The sequence below is a fragment of the Piliocolobus tephrosceles genome, chromosome 1 (assembly GCF_002776525.5).
Source record: "Piliocolobus tephrosceles isolate RC106 chromosome 1, ASM277652v3, whole genome shotgun sequence".
Lineage (NCBI taxonomy): Eukaryota > Metazoa > Chordata > Mammalia > Primates > Cercopithecidae > Piliocolobus > Piliocolobus tephrosceles.
In genome coordinates, this window is record NC_045434.1 from 104,214,062 (window position 1) to 104,235,036 (window position 20,975).

The 20,975-nt window shown below is 43.7% G+C and overlaps 1 protein-coding gene across 2 annotated transcripts in view; it reads right to left on the reverse strand.

The window, feature by feature from the left end:
* PTGFRN (prostaglandin F2 receptor inhibitor) overlaps positions 1–20,975 on the reverse strand; it is a 77,954-nt gene that overhangs the window by 51,875 nt on the left and 5,104 nt on the right. The window contains exon 1 of one of the 2 annotated variants that reach the window (XM_023222704.3): positions 19,192–19,274. The exons of the other annotated variant lie outside the window; for it this stretch is intronic. Within the exon in view, the coding sequence (XP_023078472.2) occupies positions 19,192–19,213 (22 nt within the window). The 5' untranslated portion in view covers positions 19,214–19,274. Of the gene's footprint in view, positions 1–19,191; positions 19,275–20,975 lie in introns of those variants that run through there. 2 annotated transcript variants of the gene reach the window in all.

Sequence of the window (20,975 nt, forward strand, 5' to 3'; positions counted from 1 at the left end):
AGGCAACAGCAAGAAGTGAGTTTGACATACTACATTGCTTTCCCCTCAAGGTAACTGACATTATGAAAGATACATTGAAGGGTATGGGGATGTGGCAAGTGGCTGAGAAGCTAAGCAGAAAATAAACACTAGGGGGCTAAAAGCTTAAGTAAAATTTCTGACCATCTCACAATATGGGGAAACAAAAACTAGAATTCTGAGTCCACAAAGGAAGGTAGTAAACACTCAGATTTTCAGTTACAACTCTGGAAGGGCTATGCTCTTGGAATAAGAGCAAAGCAGAAAAAGCAAGTAGCTCTCATCAAGACGGAAAGACAGTCTCAAAGCTTCTCAGTTCCTCACTGGATAAAGATGAGCTTCTCTTACTCTACAGGTCTGTTAGGAAAAAAGTACATCTTCTCAGATAGAAGATAACATCATATAGAGCCACTACAATTTTTCAGTGCTCAATCAAAACTTACCAGGTATTCCAGATGACAGAAGCAAATGAGTAAAAACAAAAGAGAAAAAATAGACAATAGAAACAGACCTGCAGGGATGCAGATATTGGTTTTATCAGACATAGATTGTAAACTAACTATAATTAATTTACTAAAGAAATAGAAAACAGGATTTCACCCAAACTGAAATATATTAGAACAATCAAACTGATATTTTAGAACTTAAAAAAAAAAAATACAATATCTGAACTTAAGAGGTCAATAAACAGGTTTGGCAGCAGATTAGATGCAGCACAAAAGAAGTCAGCAGCCAGGCACAGTTGTTCTTACCTATAATCCCAGAACACTGGGAGGTTGAGACAGGAGGACTGCTTGAGCCCAGGGGTTCAAGACCAGCCTGGGCAACATAGTGAGACCTTGTCTCTATCAAAAAAAAAAAAAAAAAAAATTAGCCAGGTGTGGTGGCACACATCTGTAGTTCCAGCTACTCAGGAGGCTGAGGTGGGAGGACTGCTTGAGTCCAGGAGATAGAGGCTGCAGTGAGCCATGACTGTGCCACTGCACTCCCGCCTGGGCAACAGAGTGAGACCCTGTCTCAGAAAAACAAAACGATCACAAAAAGAAAACAAAATAAAACAAAAGTCAGTAAAAGTTATCCAAACTGAAGCCCAGGGTATAAAAAAGAATGAAAAAAAGTCAGACAAGAATTTATGAGACACGGTAAAAAGGCCAAACACATGTGTCACAGAGGCCCAGAAGGACAGGGAGAGACTGTAGTAGAATTAGGCACAATTTTTGAAGAGCTAATGGCTAAGATTTTTATTAAACCAACAAAAGACATCATGCCACAGAATCAAGATAAGATATGTATCATAAACAGAATAAATACAAAGAAAATCACACCTAGGTAAATCATAGCAAAACTGCTGAAAGGCAAAGAAAGGAACAGGAGTACAACTAATGGCTAACTTTCAACAGAAATGATGCTCACGAGAAGACCACAGAATGACATTTTTAAAGTGAGGAAAGGAAGTAACTGCTAACCTAGGATTCTGTACAGAGAAAAAAAATCCTCAAATAGGAAGGCAACATAAACATGCTTTCAACCAATTCTCAACTAGGGAAAAAGAATTAATTGCACCAAAAAGAAATACTAAAGGGAGTTCTTCAAATAGAGGGAACATAATCCCACTTGAAATCACGGAAATGTGAGAAGGCAAAATGAGCAACAGAAAGAATAACTATGTGGCTACACCTACTGAATATTGACCATAAATACAATATTAGTAAAGTCTTCTGGAATTCAAAATATATACATAATTAAAACATATGACATCAATAGCAGAAAAAGTGAGGGGGGTGGAATACATTGGAGCTTAAATGTTGTAAGATCTTTCATTATCCTGGAAGCGTTAAAAGGATCACTAGTAGACACTAACAGGTCACTGATGTGTGTTCTAATCTCTAGAGTAATTCTAAGAGAGTAGAAAGTGTTCTAATCTCTTTCATTCACAAAATGAAAGACTGAATAACAAGCTAATTGGTGGGGGAGGGCAGAATAAAAAATACTTGATTAATCAAAGACCCCATAGTTTCAGCTAAAATCATATAAGCATTTCTCAAAGTACTTATTTCATGATATATTCAGTTTGATTTACTATCAAGTCTCCTAGTCTCTCTCCACAACAATATTAGGATCGAGTAAGAGGAAAAATAATAACGTACTGTGTGTTTCTTACATGACATGCACTGACTGACTGAGCCAGGCACTATCCACAAATTGTCTTAATCCACAGAAGACAACTGTAAGGTAGCTATTACCACCCCTATCATACATACGAGGAAATTGAGAATCAAAGAAGTTGAATTACCTCCTGAAGGTCATAACAGCTATAACATGAGGGACTCAAACCCAAACTTGATAGTGCAGCATAAGCCAAAGATAGGTTGAATTTGGTTTGCCTTCAACTGCATTATATATTATCACTCTCTGTCGATTTTTGTCTTTAATCTGAGTAGCAAGAAGAAACAGCTTAAAATTCCCTATATTTCATATTCTCCATGGGCAATGGAACCAAGATAGGCAGCAAAGTAACACAGAAATGAGTCACTGAAAGAAGAAATATTATGTACTTTCAAAATGAAGTAGACAGATGAGAGAAATAAGAGAAATTGGATTAAAAATTTCTTCAAAAATTTTTCTGATGTATTACTTTGTTATTTTAAGTGATTCCAACTTTAACATCACACATATTTACACTCAAAAATGGTGCAGAGAACTTTATTCCAAAATCATACATACAATAGGGACTTTTAGAAGCCCTCTGCTCTGACTTCTCAGCAGTAGAAAATTAACAACCAGGAGTTAATTGTTTCCAGATTACCATTTCCCTATCTCTGGAATACTCAGGAAAGTAATTAAATGCCTTGACTTTCTTCTATCAGGTGGAATAGATAGGGACAGGTAGAAAAAGGCAAGTTCTTCAAGGTAAACAACTACTCCTGCAATGTTTATTTCAGTAAGTGCTACTGGCAACCATGAAGAATCATTAAGAAAGACAAGACAATGAAGACTACACCTCATTTATCTATACTTTTCCACTTCCTTCTGATATCCATGGGAAATGGATTTTATTTATCAGGTTATCATCAACATTATTTTAAATCAAGACCTGCAGAGTACAGCATATTTGCTAAAAATTCTTGCAATTGTTTCTATTACTGCTCAAATTTTGTCATTTCACTGAGCTGCCTAGAAGCAAACAATCTGACTTTCCAATCTGAACCATTTGTAAGATAAGTATCAGCAGTTATTGAATCCAGTGGTACAAGTGAGTTGAAATGCTGAAACTAACGAGGTTATGGTTTTCAGCATGCCTTGTAAATGGGTGCCTAATTCCCACTTCCTGAGTCCTTAAAAGGCTTTTAGGAGAGACTCGGGGCCTATGGATTTCCACATGGAGTTCCCAGCCCACATGTGAGCTAGAAATGAATGCACAGAAAATCAAACTTATAAAACCTTATAGTGCCTTTATTGGAGTAGCTGACTCAACAAATGAAAAACCTTTGTCTCCCCAAGTCTGCCACTGAGAGGTGTGGCAGGAAAGGATCATGCCAACTTTCATCCAGACAGTCGCTAAGTAATAAAAGTGCAGCAAGGCACATTAAACAAGCTACAGCCAGCAGAGCATGTGTAATAAAGTCACATACGGCAGAACTTCAAAACCCCATCCAGAAGCAAACAAGGTTCTACCAGAACAGTGCTTATAATCATTTCAAAAAAAAAAAAAAAAGTTCAGCTGAGACCTCACTGAGATACACCAGACAAATGTAAGATAAGATAACTCATTCAACACACAGCTATTGAGCAAGAAGTCCCTGTCCTAGGTGATAAGTGAGAGTGAAAGGTTAGTCAGCTTGTGGATCTTCTTTGAAGGCATGTATGGTATGCCGAGAGTCAGGAGGTGTGTAACAGTGGAAACTGTCATACAGGCTGTATATCCTTTATTCAAAATGTTTGGGACCAGAAGTGTTTGGGATTTCAGATTTTCAAATATTTGCATTATTACCAGTTAAGGATTCCCAATCTGAAAATCCAAAATCTGAAGTGTTCCAACAAGCATCTCCTCTGAGCATGACCTCTGAGCAACGTATCAGTGCTCAAAAAGTTTCAGATTCTGGAGCATTTCCAATTTTGGATTTTTGGATTAAGGATGCTCAACCTGTATAAGGAAGGATATAAATAATCAAAGAGAGGCATTAACAGGTGCCTCAGGGGTCAAAAGAGAATGAGGACATTTCCATCCAAAGGGATTCATAAAAAGCTTCATGCAGTGTCAATATTCGAATTAAGCCTTTGAAAAATGGTTGGATGAGGGGGAGGTTGAACAGAAGACATGAAGGAGGAAAGTGACCAGAGATAAGGGGTGTAGCATAAACAAAGACCTAAAGGGGCCACAAGGGGACATAGGCAGGTAGTGGTAAAGATAGGGTGACTAAAACAGTGTATCAAGAACAGACTGGAGAGGAGATGTGGAGGCCCAGAGATCATTCAGGGGCCCTCTACCAATGGCGGGGAGAGGTAGTAAGAATGAAAACAAGGGCAATGACGGGAATCAAAAGGCAGCAGCCCTGAGAGCCATAACAGAGGAATGGACAGCTAGTAGACCTGTGATGGGAGAGAGAAGCCAAAGGGAAGGTAATCACTGGTGAAATCTATTTTTTATTTATTTTTTATTTTTTATTTTTTGAGATGGAGTCTTGCTCTGTTGCCCAGGCTGGAGTGCAGTGGCGCGATCTCGGCTCACTGCAAGCTCCGCCTCCCGGGTTCACGCCACTCTCCTCTCTCAGTCTCCCTAGTAGCTGGGACCACAGGCGCCCGCCACCACGCCTGGCTAATTTTTTGTATTTTTAGTAGAGACGGGTTTTCACCATGTTAGCCAGGATGGTCTCGATCTCCTGACCTCGTGATCCGCCCGCCTCGGCCTCCCAAACTGCTGGGATTACAGGCATGAGCCACTGCGCCTGGCCTATTTTCTTACAGTAAGATTCTGACCAGTAGAAATGTCCATGAGGCAGTTGGAATGGAAACCCCTAGAAGATATTTGAGCCTAACATCATCATGTGGAGTCACATGCATGGAGGGGAGCAGTAAAGAGGAAATCTGCCCAGCAGTGAAGATGTGGGAGTCAATGAGGCCACCAGGAGACAGTTTACTATACAAATAAGAGGGAATGGGATAAAACCACAGCAAAGTCCTATGTTTAAGGCACGAGCAGAAGAAAAAGAGTCAGCACAGAAAAAAGAAATAGTAGCCAATTAGGAAGAAAACCAGGAAAGGCTTATGCCCTAGCAGCCAAGGGATGCAGGAATTTCAAGAAAGGGTTTACAGTAATACTTACTGGTTTTTTATGGACAGACTCATCTACTTGCTCCTGGCAGACTGCAAGCTCCTTTAAAGCAGGAGCTGTTTCCTACCCATATCTGCATCCTGCACAATATCTACAGCAGACTCCTACTGTATGCCTTTGTTCGAAAAAAATGAACAACAATGTCAAACATGCAGAAAAGTCAAGGAAGGTGGGTGTTGAGAAAAGAGAAATGAACTGATGGCTAAGTAATTACTGGCAACGTCCAGGAAAGTGCATTTTTGATGATGGGTATGGGATCTGGAAAGCAAGAGCCAGGAGAGAAGGAACAGAGATGTAGGGAAGAGAAGGCACAACCATGAAAAAGGCACTGAAACAGCAAGCAGGGGGTTCATCCTGCAAAGTCAGCCAGTCAGTCCCCCAAAGCACCTTCTAGGCACTGGGGACACATGGCCACCAGTCCCTGCCTGCAAGAAAACTGTGTTCAAGGAAAGAGACAGTGATGAAGTGATGAAGTAGACCCACTGACAAATGCTATTCAGTTAAAATACGACAATATGAGGTGTGGTCAGGAAAGGCCTCTCTGACAGGGTCATGTCTGAGTTTAGACCAGAATGAGGAAGAGACAGTGACTGAAGCTCTGGGGCAAAACTGCTCCAGACACAGAACAGCAAATATAAAAGTACCGTGACGAAGCAAGCTTGGTGTTTAAAGTACAGAAAAAAAGATCACTGTGACCTATTACAATGAAAGAGGGGGCAGGGGCCCTGGATTCTGGTTGAAATGGGAAGCACATAAATGAGAAAATGATAGAGCCTGCTTTCTTTGTAGAAATTTCAGTCTGGCTGCTGCGGGAAAGATAGATTATATGGGGCCAATTTGGAAGCAAGGACACCAGTATGGGGAAAGTTTCTGTAGACCAAGCAAAAGCTGATGAACACCGGCCTTGGTTGACAGTGGTGGCGACTCTCAGGAGTAGTCACATTCAGGACTTAACTTGTATATAAATGAAAAGACAAACTGGCTTTTTGAATGTGGGGAATGAAGAAGAGAGCAATCAAGAATGATCCAGGCTTCTGGCTTGAGCATCTGGCCTACAGGGTGATGCCATTTACTGAGACAGCAAAGTAATTAGAGGGAAGCAAATCTGTACCAAGGAAAGCAAGAGTTGTCTTCTGGTCGTTTTAAATGTGAGGTCCCTATCAGACACCAAGTAGAAGTGCAGTGGAGTAGGCAGCTGGATGTTTAAGTCTGGAGCTCAGTGGGGAGGTCCAAGCTGGAGATACTCACTAGAGAGTCATCAGCACACACAGAGTATTTAAAGCCACAGGTTGCTGGGGGTCACTTAGGGAAAGAATACACAGAGAGAAGAAAAAGAGCCAAAGATAGAGCCCTTACTTTTTTTCAGATTAGATGGAGAAAAGGATGAGTAAAAATATTTAAAAGTTTTGAGGCAAAAGCTTGAGGTTTCTTTGCTAGGTCTCTATTGTCTCAGTAAAATAGCAGAAAGGAGTTCAGATGCTAAGGATCCTGACAAAGGTTTAGAATAAGCATCAGAAGAAATATAATAGGAAACCATCACAAAAGGAACACAAAGGAGAGGTGAGCTGCGGTAAAGATGCCAGGACTTTGTTGGAATCTCAAATGGGCAGGCTTTGAGATTTTCCCCAGCAAGATCATAAAGCTCAGGCTTACAAACTACGATTGGTGTGAATTACTGAAATATAATACAATGTGAGGTCTGGCGAGGAAATATGACAGAGGGTCCCAGGTTGTTAACAAGCTCACTGCTGAAATGCTGACCACCAGAGTCTGCCCTGCATTAGGAGCCAAGTAAAGTGAGAATGGCCTGGTGGACTGAAAAGGAGGAATGTTCAAGATCAGGGAATCACAATAAGGATGAAGAATAGGTTCAACAGATAGGAGGGAATCTGAAAGGAGTAAAGCAAGGAGGTTGTGGTCACAGAGGGAAATATCAGAGTTGACAATCAAAAAGGTGAAAGAATACTAAGTGATGACAAGGCCCAGGTGTGGCCATTAAATCTCACAATGTCTGTTATTTCTTCCAGGGGCTAAAATTATCATAGCAGGCACTCTCTGAGTCCTTGTTAGCCTGTGCCTGGCTACAGAAACACGAGGAAGGGGCAGTGTGACCAACAGGTCACAGGGGGTAACAAGGGTGGTCCAGAGACTTAAATCTTGTTTCCAATTAACATTTACATGACAGTTACCTATCCTGCCATTTATAGCTGCAAATCTTCTTTCAGGCTTCATACACATTCTCCAAATCAAACAAGATTAGAAAGGAGGCGACAAAGACTTTGGATTTCATCAGTACTGACACACTCTTCACAGTCAATGCCACTTTTCTTAGTTTTTGCTGCCAAGACAACCATTACTTCCTGCATCACACCTGTAATCCCAGCGCTTTGGAAGGCTGAGGTGGGAAGATGGCTTGAAGCCAGTAGTGTGAGACCAGCCTGGGCAACATAGTCAGATCTCGTCTCTACAAAAAAAAAAAAAAAACGTTTAATTAGCTGGGCGTGGTGTCATGTGCCTATGGTCCTAGCTATTTGGAAGGCTGAGGCAGGAAGATGGCTTGAGCCTGGGAAGCAAAGGTTGCAGTGAGTCATGATCTCACCACTCACTCTAGCCTGGGCAACAGGGAACAGGGTGAGACTCTGTCTTGAAAAAAAAAAAAAAAAAGAATGGCAAGCAAGGCAGAAAGACATGCAGTGCCACCAACAAGTGAGGAACAAAAATGTAGGGTACTTCTTCAAGACTGGATCATTAACTAACTGAATTCCTTCTTACTAGTGAAGCACTAGATCATATAACTATGATATTGCTTCCAGTTTTGTGGCCTTTGAGAGATCCTGGGAGGCCAGAACCATGTCAAACCTTTAATTCTGCATTATGAAACTGTGAGGTTTTGTCACCTGGCTAAGCTGGAACTACATATCCCAGAATCCTCTTATCTGTGTAGTTTCAGGTTAGGGTTTGACAAAACAGAACTTCATGTGAGATTTGGGAGGTAGAAGTCAAGCAGCAGCCATTACACTTTGGTATATGGCTCGTGGTTAAAGGCAGTGTGGGACAGATGTGAAGGTGCTAGTGGGCACCTGTTTGTCCTTGCTCTTTCTGCTCCTGTTTTCTTCCCAAATGCTATTTTTTTGGACCAACATGACCCCAAGACCACTAGATGCTTGGCTGCAATCTCGGAGCTAAGTGATTACCCTTCTTCAGAACCCTAAACCAGCCCATTCTGCCTGGCTTCCAGATTCCTCTTCACGCTTCAACTTGTCCACCTGCCAGTGCTTCAAGACAGCTCACTAGTGACTTTTCCCTGATACTTTAACTCTCCTTTTTAGGCCTTCACTTCCCCAACTCCCTCCATAATTGTGTAAGGTCTAATTCCTCTAATAAATGTGTTATTCCACAATATTTATAAGGGTTCTGCTTCCCTAATGGAATGCTAACACAGTAAACCAAGTATTGAGTAGCCAATTTCCCCTTAAGGACTCAGTAATTGGCAAAAAAAAAAAAAAAGACATCTTACATGCATAGCATTGCTTTATAGTTTGCAAATCCTGTTCATATGATTTAATATTCAACCTTGAGAGTATTAAATAAGGAAACTGAGGTTCCAAGAAGTTATGTGACCAAGCGATAATAAAAAAAGATGCAAAAACCACTTAGAGGCAATCTGTACTGATGATTAACCAAAATAACTCAATAACACAAAATGATTTAAACAATTCTCTGTCCAAGGACCAGAGATAGAAAAGGCTGAGGCAAGATCTATCCACAAGGTTTATTTTAGCGCATTCTATAAAATTAACAGCTGCTAGAGGCCCAAGCACCGCTCAGCATCCCTTCCTGCTCAGCCATTCTCAATCCTCTCCACGTTTAAACTGGCCAACATCATCTGCCAAGTTCTGTGTGAACACCTGGTCCTTCTTTTAGCCTCTAGCTTCAGAGAATTAGATATGCATATTATGTTTAAACTTGCATATGAGCATAATAGGCAACCAAGATAATTGGGGAAACTCCCCACCAATGTGACTCCCTTCCTTAGGCAGCTCTGTCCTCTCTCCCCTTATTTGACTATTCCCTAGATCCATTGTCTGCTCCTCCTTTGCCTCAGCCATCCCTCCTCCCCAAAAACACTTTAAGCCTGCCCTTCTCATTTGTAGACACAGTGCCAGAAGCCATGGGTGGTGAGGGGTCTATGCCAAGCTTCCCTGGTGAGGCTTAGTAAGTAGTATAGTGTTATTTAACAGTTTGGCTTGCAGGGAATTAAATTTAAAAAGATTCTGGGTTCACATGCCCTTTAAGGAACACTTTAACTACAATCTGATACTTCATTCCTTCATTCAGTATTTTTTTGCTGCATGCCTACTGTGTGCAGAACACATCATCATGGACAGTTGATGAGCTAACACCTGGCCAAGTGTCAGAGTCGATAAAGATGGAACAGTATGTCGACTTATAGAAAAGTTCGAAGGAGATGAGTACCCAATAAGATGGGGACCTTTTAAAACATCAAGTAAATAAAGGAAAGGAGAGACCTCCAGCTTTTTAGGGAAGGCAGAATCAGGAAAAAACAGACAAATTCATCTATGATGTTAGGCTTAAGTTTCTTCAGGTGACACACAAGGCTCTTTACACTCAGGACTTTCTCTCCAGTCTCAATCCTTTCCCTCTAAAAGACCCTACAACTCAACCCTCCACAACAGTTGCAAAAAGTTTTCTTCATTTATTAAAAACCAATATCCTCTTATGAATGGTTTTATCTTTTCTTTTTTTTTTTTTGAGACAGAGTCTCGCTCTGTCGCCCAGGCAGGAGTGCAGTGGCTGGATCTCAGCTCACTGCAAGCTCCGCCTCCCGGGTTTACGGCATTCTCCTGCCTCAGCCTCCCGAGTAGCTGGGACTACAGGCGCCCGCCGCCAGGCCCAGCTAGTTTTTTGTATTTTTTTAGTAGAGACAAGGTTTCACAGTGTTAGCCAGGATGGTCTCGATCTCCTGACCTCGTGATCCGCCCGTCTCGGTCTCCCAAAGTGCTGGAATTACAGGCTTGAGCCACCATGCCTGGCCTTTTTTTTTTTTTTTTTTTTTTGAGAGGAAGTCTCTCTCTGTCACCCACGCTGGAGTGCAGTGGCATGATCTCAGCTCACTGCAACCTCTGCCTTCTGGGTTCAAGCAATTCTCGTGCCTCACCCTCCGAGTAGTTAGGAGTACAGGTATGTGCCACCACGCCCAGCTAATTTTTGCATTTTTAATGAAGACAGGGTTTCACCATGTTGGCCAGGGTGTCTTGAACTCCTGGCCTCAAGTGATCTGCCCGCCTCAGCTTCCCAAAGTGCTGCGATTACAGGTGTGAGCCACCACGCCAGCCAGTTTATCGCTTTCTCTGTGCTCTTCCCTTTGTCTAAACTACCCACCCCTTCTCTGCCAGAAAAAAACCTACTGATCATCAAGACTTAATGAGCTCAGATGGGTCCAGCTTGCTGAAGGCTTTCCTGATTCTTCCCTGCCTGATCCTTCCCCGCCTCAGCCCCTAGCTCAGGCAGAGCTTAGAAGATGCCCACTGAGGGTCTGCTTGCCACCAAGATCACCTGGAGCCAACTGCCTGTCAGCCTCCCTGTGAGGCTCTGAAGGGGCTTCTCATCACCACACCCCCAGCCCATCAGCATGCCTGCTGATGCAGTGACTGTGATCACTCCTATCTCAATGAGCTTCTGGAAATGTTAGGGCCAGAATTGATCTTCGGATCGTCATCTGGGGGGCTTAACAAAAAGTACATAATCTCATTAATTTCAGAAACAGTCCTTCATCAATGAATTTTCAAAAATAGCCCTTCACCAGGCTCATTACAGAAAGCACAGAGCATGTAGCTGGGGCAACTGTGACACACAGTATCAATCAAGAGACCAGTTCTCAGCACCCTAGGAAGTGACACACTCAGGATTCTAAACCTCAAAACTCACCACATCGATTTTGTTTACACTCTTCTTTGGGGCTAGTAAAAACCAACTATCTGGGTGCTTTGGATCCTTACAAAAGTCCCCAATCCAGACATGGGTTGGTTAAAACTACATGCAGATCGGGTGTGGTGGCTCATGCCTGTCATCCCAGCCCTTTGGGAGGCTGAGGCAGGTGGATCACAAGGTCAGGAGTTCCAGACCAGCCTGGCCAAGATGGTGAAACCCCGTCTCTACTAGAAATACAAAAATTAGCCGGGCGTGGTGGCAGGCACCTATAATCCCAGCTACTCGGGGGGCTGAGGCAGAGAATTGCTTGAACCTGGGAGGCAGAGGTTGCAGTGAGCTGAGATCATGCCGCTGCACTCCAGCCTGGGCAACAGAGTGAGACTGTCTCAAAAAAAATAAAATAAAAAATACATGCACAGGTAGAGATAAGACATAGGTAGTGATATAAACAGGTACAGAAGATCATGCTTACCTTTTCTGCAAAAGCACCTCTGCCTAAAGTACTCCCAGAATGTTCTCCCCTTTCTCTAATGTTCAGTTTGTTTCCCCTTTGTTTAACACTCCTCGGATGACACTTCATCTATGCCACCTCTCTTCCTGTGTGTGTGTCATGCCTCCACATTTAGACTGGTTGCTGGAGGAGTCAAAGGACTGTGTTGATCTACGTTTTCAGGGGCCCCCAGATCCAGAATAATGCCTGACCTGGGGCAGCTAATAAATAGTGGTTATGAACTAGGCAGTGAGGCCAGGCCCACGCCACAGGCGGCAGTACTACTGCCCCTTTGCCCAGATGTGGCTCAGTGTTGGCTGCTCCCTAGAACAGTGATGACAAGCAGACGGTCCATGGTTTGAATGAACCCAGCCATAAGACACTTGACGCATATACTCGGACTGAAGAAGTCTGCTTCTCTAGACTATGACCAACCAGGACAAAGCCCAAGAAGGGAGCATATGCCATTCTGGGGTGGAACAGGTTGTATCAACCCTGCAAAGGGAAGGGGTGGAGGCAGTGGAGAGACAATAATGAGAACTCATGAGTCATCTGTCTTCCACCCAAGCTGCCAAGGAAAAAACGAGAAAATCCACAGGAGGAAGAATGGAGACTTTAGTCACCCCTTCTTTTTCATGTATAGATTTCATTTTCTCCTACTCTACCACAAAAACCTGTCTTAGAAGTGAAGTCACACGCAATTCTTTCCAAAGGAAAGAAGATAAATAAGCACACATATGAAAGATAGTTAGGACACATAGATAACTTCTGTCCCCTTTATAACTTAAGGTCCACAATTTTAAATATATATACTGTATACATCTTACAGGCATGTTTCTAAGCACATACATTAATTCAATTATTCAAAGATTCAAGTTCCTACATGCTGGGGTAAGCGAAAACAGACACGATCCCGCTTTGGAGCCGCTTATGGTTGGGTGAGACACACAAACCCTCATCCTAATAAATCACAAACCAATGGCTGTGCTCTGAAGGAAGGTGGCTGAGTAACAGCCCACCACCAAGAGCTGGCGCAGGCCGGCCCATGCTGTAGGCGGCAGCACTCGTGGATCCAAACATGTCCTCATTTCTCTGAGGAAATGAGGCTTTACTTGAAATCCAAAGAATCAAATAACTGGAAATAATTCCAAGACAGATACATAAACCAAAGAAGGTCTTGTGTGCATCTATCTTGCAGTCATTTCTAAGGACTAGAGTGAGGGATACTTGGGAAAACCTCAAGAAGGGTCACCAACACTTGATTATATGCTCAGTTTTCACACTTCCTTGTCTTGAGGCCCAAATGCCTTAAATGAACATACTGGACAGGAAGCAGAGCTTGCCTCATCATTGCTGTTTTCTAACGACCAAACTCACATCCTGCTGCATGATTACCTTTCAGCCTGTGGTGTGAGCTAACTCGGTCCTGGAACGTAGGGTCCCTGAGAGTACCACTGGGCAGCGTATACCACCTTGCTACCTCTGTGGCCCTCCCTAGATGGGCGAACAAAGGTACCTACCCCAATTATTTATGAGCCAGGTACGGCACTAGGCTTTCTGGGATTCATACTACTGTTTCCGCTGAAACTTGTTTGTGGGATAAATGGTAATGAAAGTGGGACTCCGATGAATAGATCACATGATTGCATAAACCTTGTTTCCATAGAAAACTAAAATTCCCCATCATTGCTCTAAAACTTATGTGTCTCTTATCAGGTCACAGTCCTCTGAAGAAACGCTCTGATAAACTATCTGGGGGGAACGTCCGTAATTGTTTTGTGAGTTGTTTTCCTTATAAGAAACAACCAAAAATAGGATTATGGCCTGACTTATCACCTTAATTTAGCAGGCTGGCTTCCTGTAAGCCCCGGCGGACCTCTCCAGCCTCACACATGCTGGCTCTTAGCTGCTCTGTGGGCGCTGGCGATGCTGCCAACATCTTTCAGGGTGACTTTGCTCACATTCCTCTTCTCCAGCAACCTCCCTTCTTCAGAGTTTAATATCCACATCCTCTAAGGTCTCTATTATTTTTCCAACTTAAGTTACTTAATCCCCACATGGGACACCAACCTGTACACATGTATCTACTCCTACCTCTGAGAAACTGTACTGCCCACTTTCATACCTGAAATGCATTTCCTGCTCCTGGCTCCCAACGCTTCAGTCCCACCTGCTCCATGGAGCTTTTCAATAATAACAGTCCCTGGCCTCCGTTTCATCTCTATAATTCTGACAGCCCCATATGTACAGTGATCTAATCACTCATTCACCCAGGCCTTTAAAAAACACCTATGATCCATTCCGCCATTCGCTTGTAACTGGTTCCATTCCATTTTGGACTTTGTAATCTTACACAATGTCAGAAACACAATTAACATTCCATTAATGCTGTTGAAGTACTAAAAAAATAAGATCACAAAGAAAAGCAGCAATATCCTGTATTGAAGAGTAAAGTTGGATACAAATAATTTACTCCTTCAAGGGTTATAACTTTTTACTTTGACTAATGTGACTAAGTACCCTGTGCTGTGCCATGCCATGAGTTAGACACTATGGTCTTAACTTGGAACTTACTGTAAGGATTTCTCAATCCAAGATGATGGACTGTAATGTCTTCTAATAAATAAGAAAATGTTTGGATGTGCCAGCTTTCAGAAAATGGAAAAACGAATAGTTGTGCCAAAAATCTGTGTGTTTTTTTTAACTCCTCACTGCAACATAAGCAAAGTAGTGTACACTGGACAGACACCAAATCAGTTAATATTCTCTTTTCAGTACATCCTAAAGGGGGCAATGGTTTCACAAAGCACTATCCACACCTACACCTCTGAAACAGAACAAGACAGCAAGCTACTTCAAACATGGTCCAGAATTCATGAGTTCTTGTTAAGCCTCAAAAATATCTGCATCCAAAACCACTGAGATAAAATCACTGGGCTTAGCAGCAGCATCAACAGTAGCACCTTAAAGTAGCCAGGGAGGGCCAGGCAGCAGCCAAGATGCAGTGAGGACTGAGCTCATACACATAAGTTCCTTCTATAACACGCTGGCTTTCTAGAATGTATCCTTTTAGTAGGTGGTATTTATCCAGCATCATTTTGAACCTTCCTTGTTCAGACCAAAGCAACAAAAAGGAAGAAAGTCCCCAAATGCTAGGAGCACACTTTTTGGCCAGCTGAGTCTATTGACTGGAGATGTCAGAATTTCAACTCTTCGGCTGGGCATGGTGGCTCACACCTGTAATCCCAGCACTTTGGGAGGCTGAGGCAGGTGGATCACTTGAGGCCAGGAGTTCGAGACCAGCCTAACCAACATGGCGAAACTCCGTCTCTACTAAAAATACAAAAATTAGCCCGATGTGGTGGCACGTCCCTGTAATTTCAGCTACTTGGGTGGCCAAGGCATGAGAATTGCTTGAACCCAGGAGGCAGTGGTTGCAATGAACCAAAACTGTACCACTGCACTCCAGCCTGGGCAACAGAGCAAGACCCTGCTTCAAAAAAATTAAAGTATTTCAACTCTTATACCCTTCAGGAAGGGTGTAAAATCCAAAGTAGTAGCAATATTTACACACATCTAAAGATGTCTGTGTCTCTTCTCACTGTGGTCTGGGGTACACTGGGGAAAGGGCAACCTGTGGAGCATCTTCTAGGCTCTTTCCTAGGCTGAAGGGAGAAGACACAAGTCACATTTGTGAGGGCTGAGGCTTGATTAGTCAGCCCCAGCTTACTCATGGCTGATATCCTCAATCAAAACTTGCACACACACACAAAAAATCAGTAATGATAAGAAACAGTCTGTCATCTAGAAATGGCTTATTGTTTTACTGTTTCTGTGACTTCCCCCAGAGGTCTGCCTGAAAGCCCAGTTAGCCTGGTGGTGGGGACACCTCTGTACCCTAGAGAACCACAGGGAAGATCTTTAGTGCACAGGAAATGGGCTGGAATGAGGCAGCAGTTGCCTATACAAGGACCGAACAATTTCCAGAGCCCTCAGAGGCACCAACCTACTGTTGTGAAGAGGCACCAGGCAGGTGAGAGACAATAGGCACAGGCTGCAGAATCATAAGTAGTGCTCGGAAGATGGGCAGGAAGCCAGGGCTGGGCCAAGAGGCCACATGGCCAGCAGCAGGGGTCAGCCTGAACTCAAAGAATTCTGGAGATAGAAGAGGAGACCTTCGAGATCAGCTAGCCCAACCCTTATTTTATAGGGGCTGAGAGCTATTCAGCAACTTGTCCAAGGTCACAAAACTAGTGAGTAGAAGGACGAGGGCCAAAATCCAAGCCTCCTGTCTTGAAAGACAAGGAAACAAATGTTATCACAATTTAGTTAATTATATCAATTCCTTTCAGTGTTTTCAAAGATATATTTTGACTAACATGTAAAGACATACTAGTGTACTGTGGTTATGAACCCACACTCTGGAGCCAGACTATCTGGGTTTGAATCCCAGGTCTGCCACTTACACTGTGACCCTGAGCAAGTGACTTCACCTCTCTGTGACTCAGTTTGCCCATCTATTAAATAGGGGTAACAATAGCGCCTACCCTCATGGGACTATGAAGCCTCCTAAATAAGTTCATCTATGGAAAGTACATTAGCCGGTCTCAGCTGCTCAGGAGGCTGAGGTGGGAGGATGACTTGAGCCTGGGAGGTTGAGGCTGCAGTGGGCTATGACTGCAACGTTACCCTCCAGCCTGGGTGACAGAGACCCCATCTCTCTAATAAAAGAAAAGAAAAGGAAAAAAAAAAAGCGTAGTGGCTGGCACAAAATAGATGCTACAAAAAAGGTAGACAGGAATTTCCTAGGAAGGAAAGAACCCTCATATTGGTTTCTCTGCATCACACCTGGTCCCCAACTCCCAATTCATCTTAGTCATAGGTTACTGCCTTTTCCTCACAATGCCTGGGGCTAATGCTTCTAAGTCACACCCCTCTCTCCTAATCCATTCAGGCCCAACCCAGTCAGATATTAGCTCAAGCAGCCAAAATGGTAGAAGAGGCAAAAACTCTGAATAAATGCTTATGTCACTACTGGCCATCCAGCCTGTCACCTCTTAGATCTCTGCTGCCAAAACCCGGAACTCAGAAGTTACCTCTCTTGACCCTCACCTCCTACTTTTCTAGACTACCCACTCCCTTGCACCTCAGAATCTGCTTTTATGCCCTCATCATGTCCTCCAGGCCCTCAAACCTTCTGCAGGTGCATCAGGCCTGGAAGCCCCACTCACCTGCCTATCCCACCTGTACTGCTTGGCTAATCTTTCCTGTGATGTTCTCATCAATTCCCTTGGTTCCTTTATCCCTCATCCTTCCACCCTCATTCCATGGAGACACCACATGATGCTGTCTCTCTTAGGCTGCCAAACTTGGCGGGATAAAGCCAGGAAACTAGGCCTACTGCCTCCACTACAGACCTATGCTATCCTCCATCCTTCACTGCTAACTGAATGTCTGTCACATTCCCATGCGGTCTAGCCCCAGCCCACTCTCCTCCAGCTCGGACTCTGACCATGGCTTTGCCTCAGTCCCATTGAGAAAGCCCAGACCACCAAGTAATTTGTGTGCCAAACACTCCTCCAGACATGCTTCTCAAACTTCAGCATGGATTTGAATCCCCTGGGGATCTTGTTCAAATACAAACTTTGATTCACAAGGTTGGACCTGAGGTTCCCCCAGGTGCTGCCAATGCTGGTGGTCCACAGAACACACCTGGGGTAGCAGATTTCTAGGAACTTACACACACTAATGTTTGCACTCTTCTAAATATATTGTTTTTAATCTTCATGGAAAACCTTCAAGAGAGGTATTATTCCCATTTCACAGAGACAGAAAGTGAGATTCAAAGAGGTTAGAAAATCTGTCCAAGGTTCACGCTGAGGGGAGGCAGGATTCAAATGAAAGGCTGATTCTGAAGCTGAACCCCATTTTTTCCTCTTTTAATTGGGAGATGAAGTAAGGATGGAAGAGTATAAAGAACAGAAGTAGGTTTTAAAAACACACATGTTATGGCTTATTTGTAATACAAACTATTAAAATCTTCTTAGCTGATGTGAATAAGAGAAAGATGGATTATAAAATGCAAGAGTCCCTTTGCTAGAGATTCTGCCTAACAGCCAAAGACCTAAAAGCTATCAGAGAGTAAGTTAATTCCACCAATCAACATGGAAGAAGACATCCAGAGGGACACAGAGGAAACTTTATATGTGTGCAGATAAAGAAAGAAAGAACATACAGGCCAGGCGCAGCGGCTCACGATATTTTGGGAGGCTGAGGTAGGAGGATCACTTGAGGCCAGGAGTTTGAGATCAGCCTGAGAAACACAGCAAGACCTTGCCTCTAAAAAAAGATAAAACATTAGCCAGGTATGGTGGTGCAGTCCTAGCTACTCAGGAGGCTGAGGTGGGAAGACTGCTTGAGCCCAGGAATTTCATGCTGCAATGAGCTGTGATTGCACCACTGTAATCCAACCGGGGTGATAGTGTGAGACCCTGTCCTAAAAAGAGAGAGACAGGGAACAAGGGAACATATAGGTAACCTCTAACTAGCACATCTGGGGAAGCTTTGGGGCTACTCTTATGGCAATCTGAGAGCACTGCAGAGACTGCAGAGAGCACCACACTGCTCTCTGCATGCTCTCCTCTCCCTCTCCTTTCTCTCCTCTCTGGCTTTTCAAGGCTAGGGTTTCTATTTGCACCCCAACCCCCCGTGCCACCTTCTCTGGAGTCCACACCCAGTAGTCATGGCTGCTCACTGCTCTTCAGCCTGTCCTTTGCCATGAGAGTCTCCCAGCTGGCCTGTGGGCCTGCTTGAAGACTCCTGGATCCTGTTCAAGTTGATCTGGTTCTGCCGTGCCCTGAGCCACTACCCTCACAGTGGTCTTCTGCTCCACACCACTTGAAAAGGCGGGCGATCGTTTCTGACTCAGAGTTCCTTCCCCACCCCACCCACTTCTCAAGTTCTGTGATTTCCCTTCCTCCTTCACTGTTTGGGCAGACTTCACAGTGCCCATATCCAAGGGCTTCTCTGTCTTTATCCTTCCAGTTCTGCAGCAGCATGTGACCAATCCCTCTTTAACAAGTCCACTCACACCCATCTTTGCTTTGCTTCCGAGAGCGTGCTCTCCCGGTACTTCTCCTGTTCCCTGACTACTCCTAGCACTCTCCCTTTCATTTCCTGTCTCCTCACTGCAGGCATTTCCAAGAACCTGCCCTTTGACCCTCATCTCAATCGTCCACTTTCTGACATCTAGTGCATTTTGTCCGACCCTTTGAGGGCAGATCTGAGTCTGCTCTGTTCATAGAGCAATCCTCAGAACAATGCCCGGCATGTAATAGCAGGCGCTTGCTCAATATTTGCTGAATAAATGAGCTGCTAGCCGTGTTACTGAGCTTCTCACCTTGCATCTTCAAACAGCTCATTCCAAGGCTCGGGCTAAAGGGCTGTAGTTCACCAAGCGAAGGAGAGAACTGCCAGCCTTCGTCAAATCATAGCACACACAGGAAATGATAATATCTGTGTAGCTCTCCGAGTAAGCAGGCCTTTGGATTTAGAGGCAGCCCCTCCCTGTGGGTATCAGTATCATGACAACCCACCTGAAACCCATGTGGGTCCCTTACTGTGGCCCATTAGCTGGGAAGTTCTGTCTTGTCCAGCTCTAAAGAAGAGCAAGGAAGAGCCATTATCAGAATATTCTTGGCTTGGAGTTACTTTTAAGCTCCAAGAAGTAACTCATCTGTCTGCCTACTATCTCTATTTCATTAGGATTCCAAGGTAGCACCCACTCTGAAATGTGCCCGGAACCCTTAGGCACAATTTCACTCTTCACTATTCTAAGCCAAATTCATCCTAGACAGAGCAACAGTAGCCACGGGTTCTTCTCCACTCCTATGAAATACCCCAAGTGATGTAAATATTTTCACATTCCAACTGCTTGTAAAGGTGTGAAACAGGATGCAATTAAGGTCCCAGAACATTTTACTTAGACTTGAATCATGCTGCTTAGTGACTCCATAATCTACCACAAACACTTACAGAGTATTGTGGAGAAATCAGCCTTCAAAGAACACAAGCAAATGCACAGTGCCATGATCTCCAGCCTAACGGAAACGCATATTGCTGGGACGTGACAGTGTTAACTACTGGGTCGAATTCTGTTGCTTCCCAAAGACTACAGTTGGTGTGGGGAGAAATAGCCCAAGATCGAAAAATCCACTGACTGTGCCAACTGCAGCACTTCGCCTTTTCCAGAAGATAAATTATGAAGAATTTTTGCCAGTTCAAGTTATTTTCCCAAAGCAGAGTCAAATGACCCTTGCAACCCTGTCTTTAAGAAACCAATGCAATTAAACGAAAACAGCTATGAACTGCCTGGACAGCATCCCTCCAACTTCGTTTCATAAAGTGAGATGCAGACACACACCGACAGACAAGCACACACCTTATTTAACTGCCAGACGCAGTGCCAATGTGAAAATGCACATTCAATCTATGGGTGGAAAATCAGCAAAGCAGCTCATCGCTAAAACAAAATAGCCACATAAATGTCGACTAGCTTGCTGCCTTGCAAGGAATGATCACTGACAACTAGAGTTCCTATTCAGCAGGCTAATAAGAATAATTATAGCCAGGGCAGGCATTAATCAGCTTGGCAGATACAGGAATTCTGTTAACAAGGCTAAAATGAGTGCCAAGGAATCTCTGAAGGCCACAACACTTCAAAGACTGTTAAAGCTGGATGGATTCACTAGGCTTCCTCCCGCTGGCCTTCCTCCTCCTTCAGTGCTTTCCAGAGACAGTTGCATTTCGGCCCGTCCTCAGAGCTGACATGGCCACCTGCTAGGGTTGCAGAGGTGCCACACCTGTGAGGTGCATGCTGGCACTATCCTTCCCTTCAGGAAGTGTGCCTGGGCTGCACTAATCCTGGATCCTCCTATTTTTAAACGCACTTTCACTTTCAAACCTTCTTCACCCAAGCTAATCTCAAGCAACACACAGCGTAAGGTTTAGCGACTATAAGTCAACTTTTCCTTAGAAGAGACAGAATGGAGTCCTGAGATCAGATCCTGGGTCTGCTAGGGAATATCTGTATGACTCTAGACAAGTTAACTAACTTTTCTAGGCATCAGTTTCCTTATCTGTAATAAAGAGAAAATAATAGTGACTTTCTCAAAGTATTGCTGT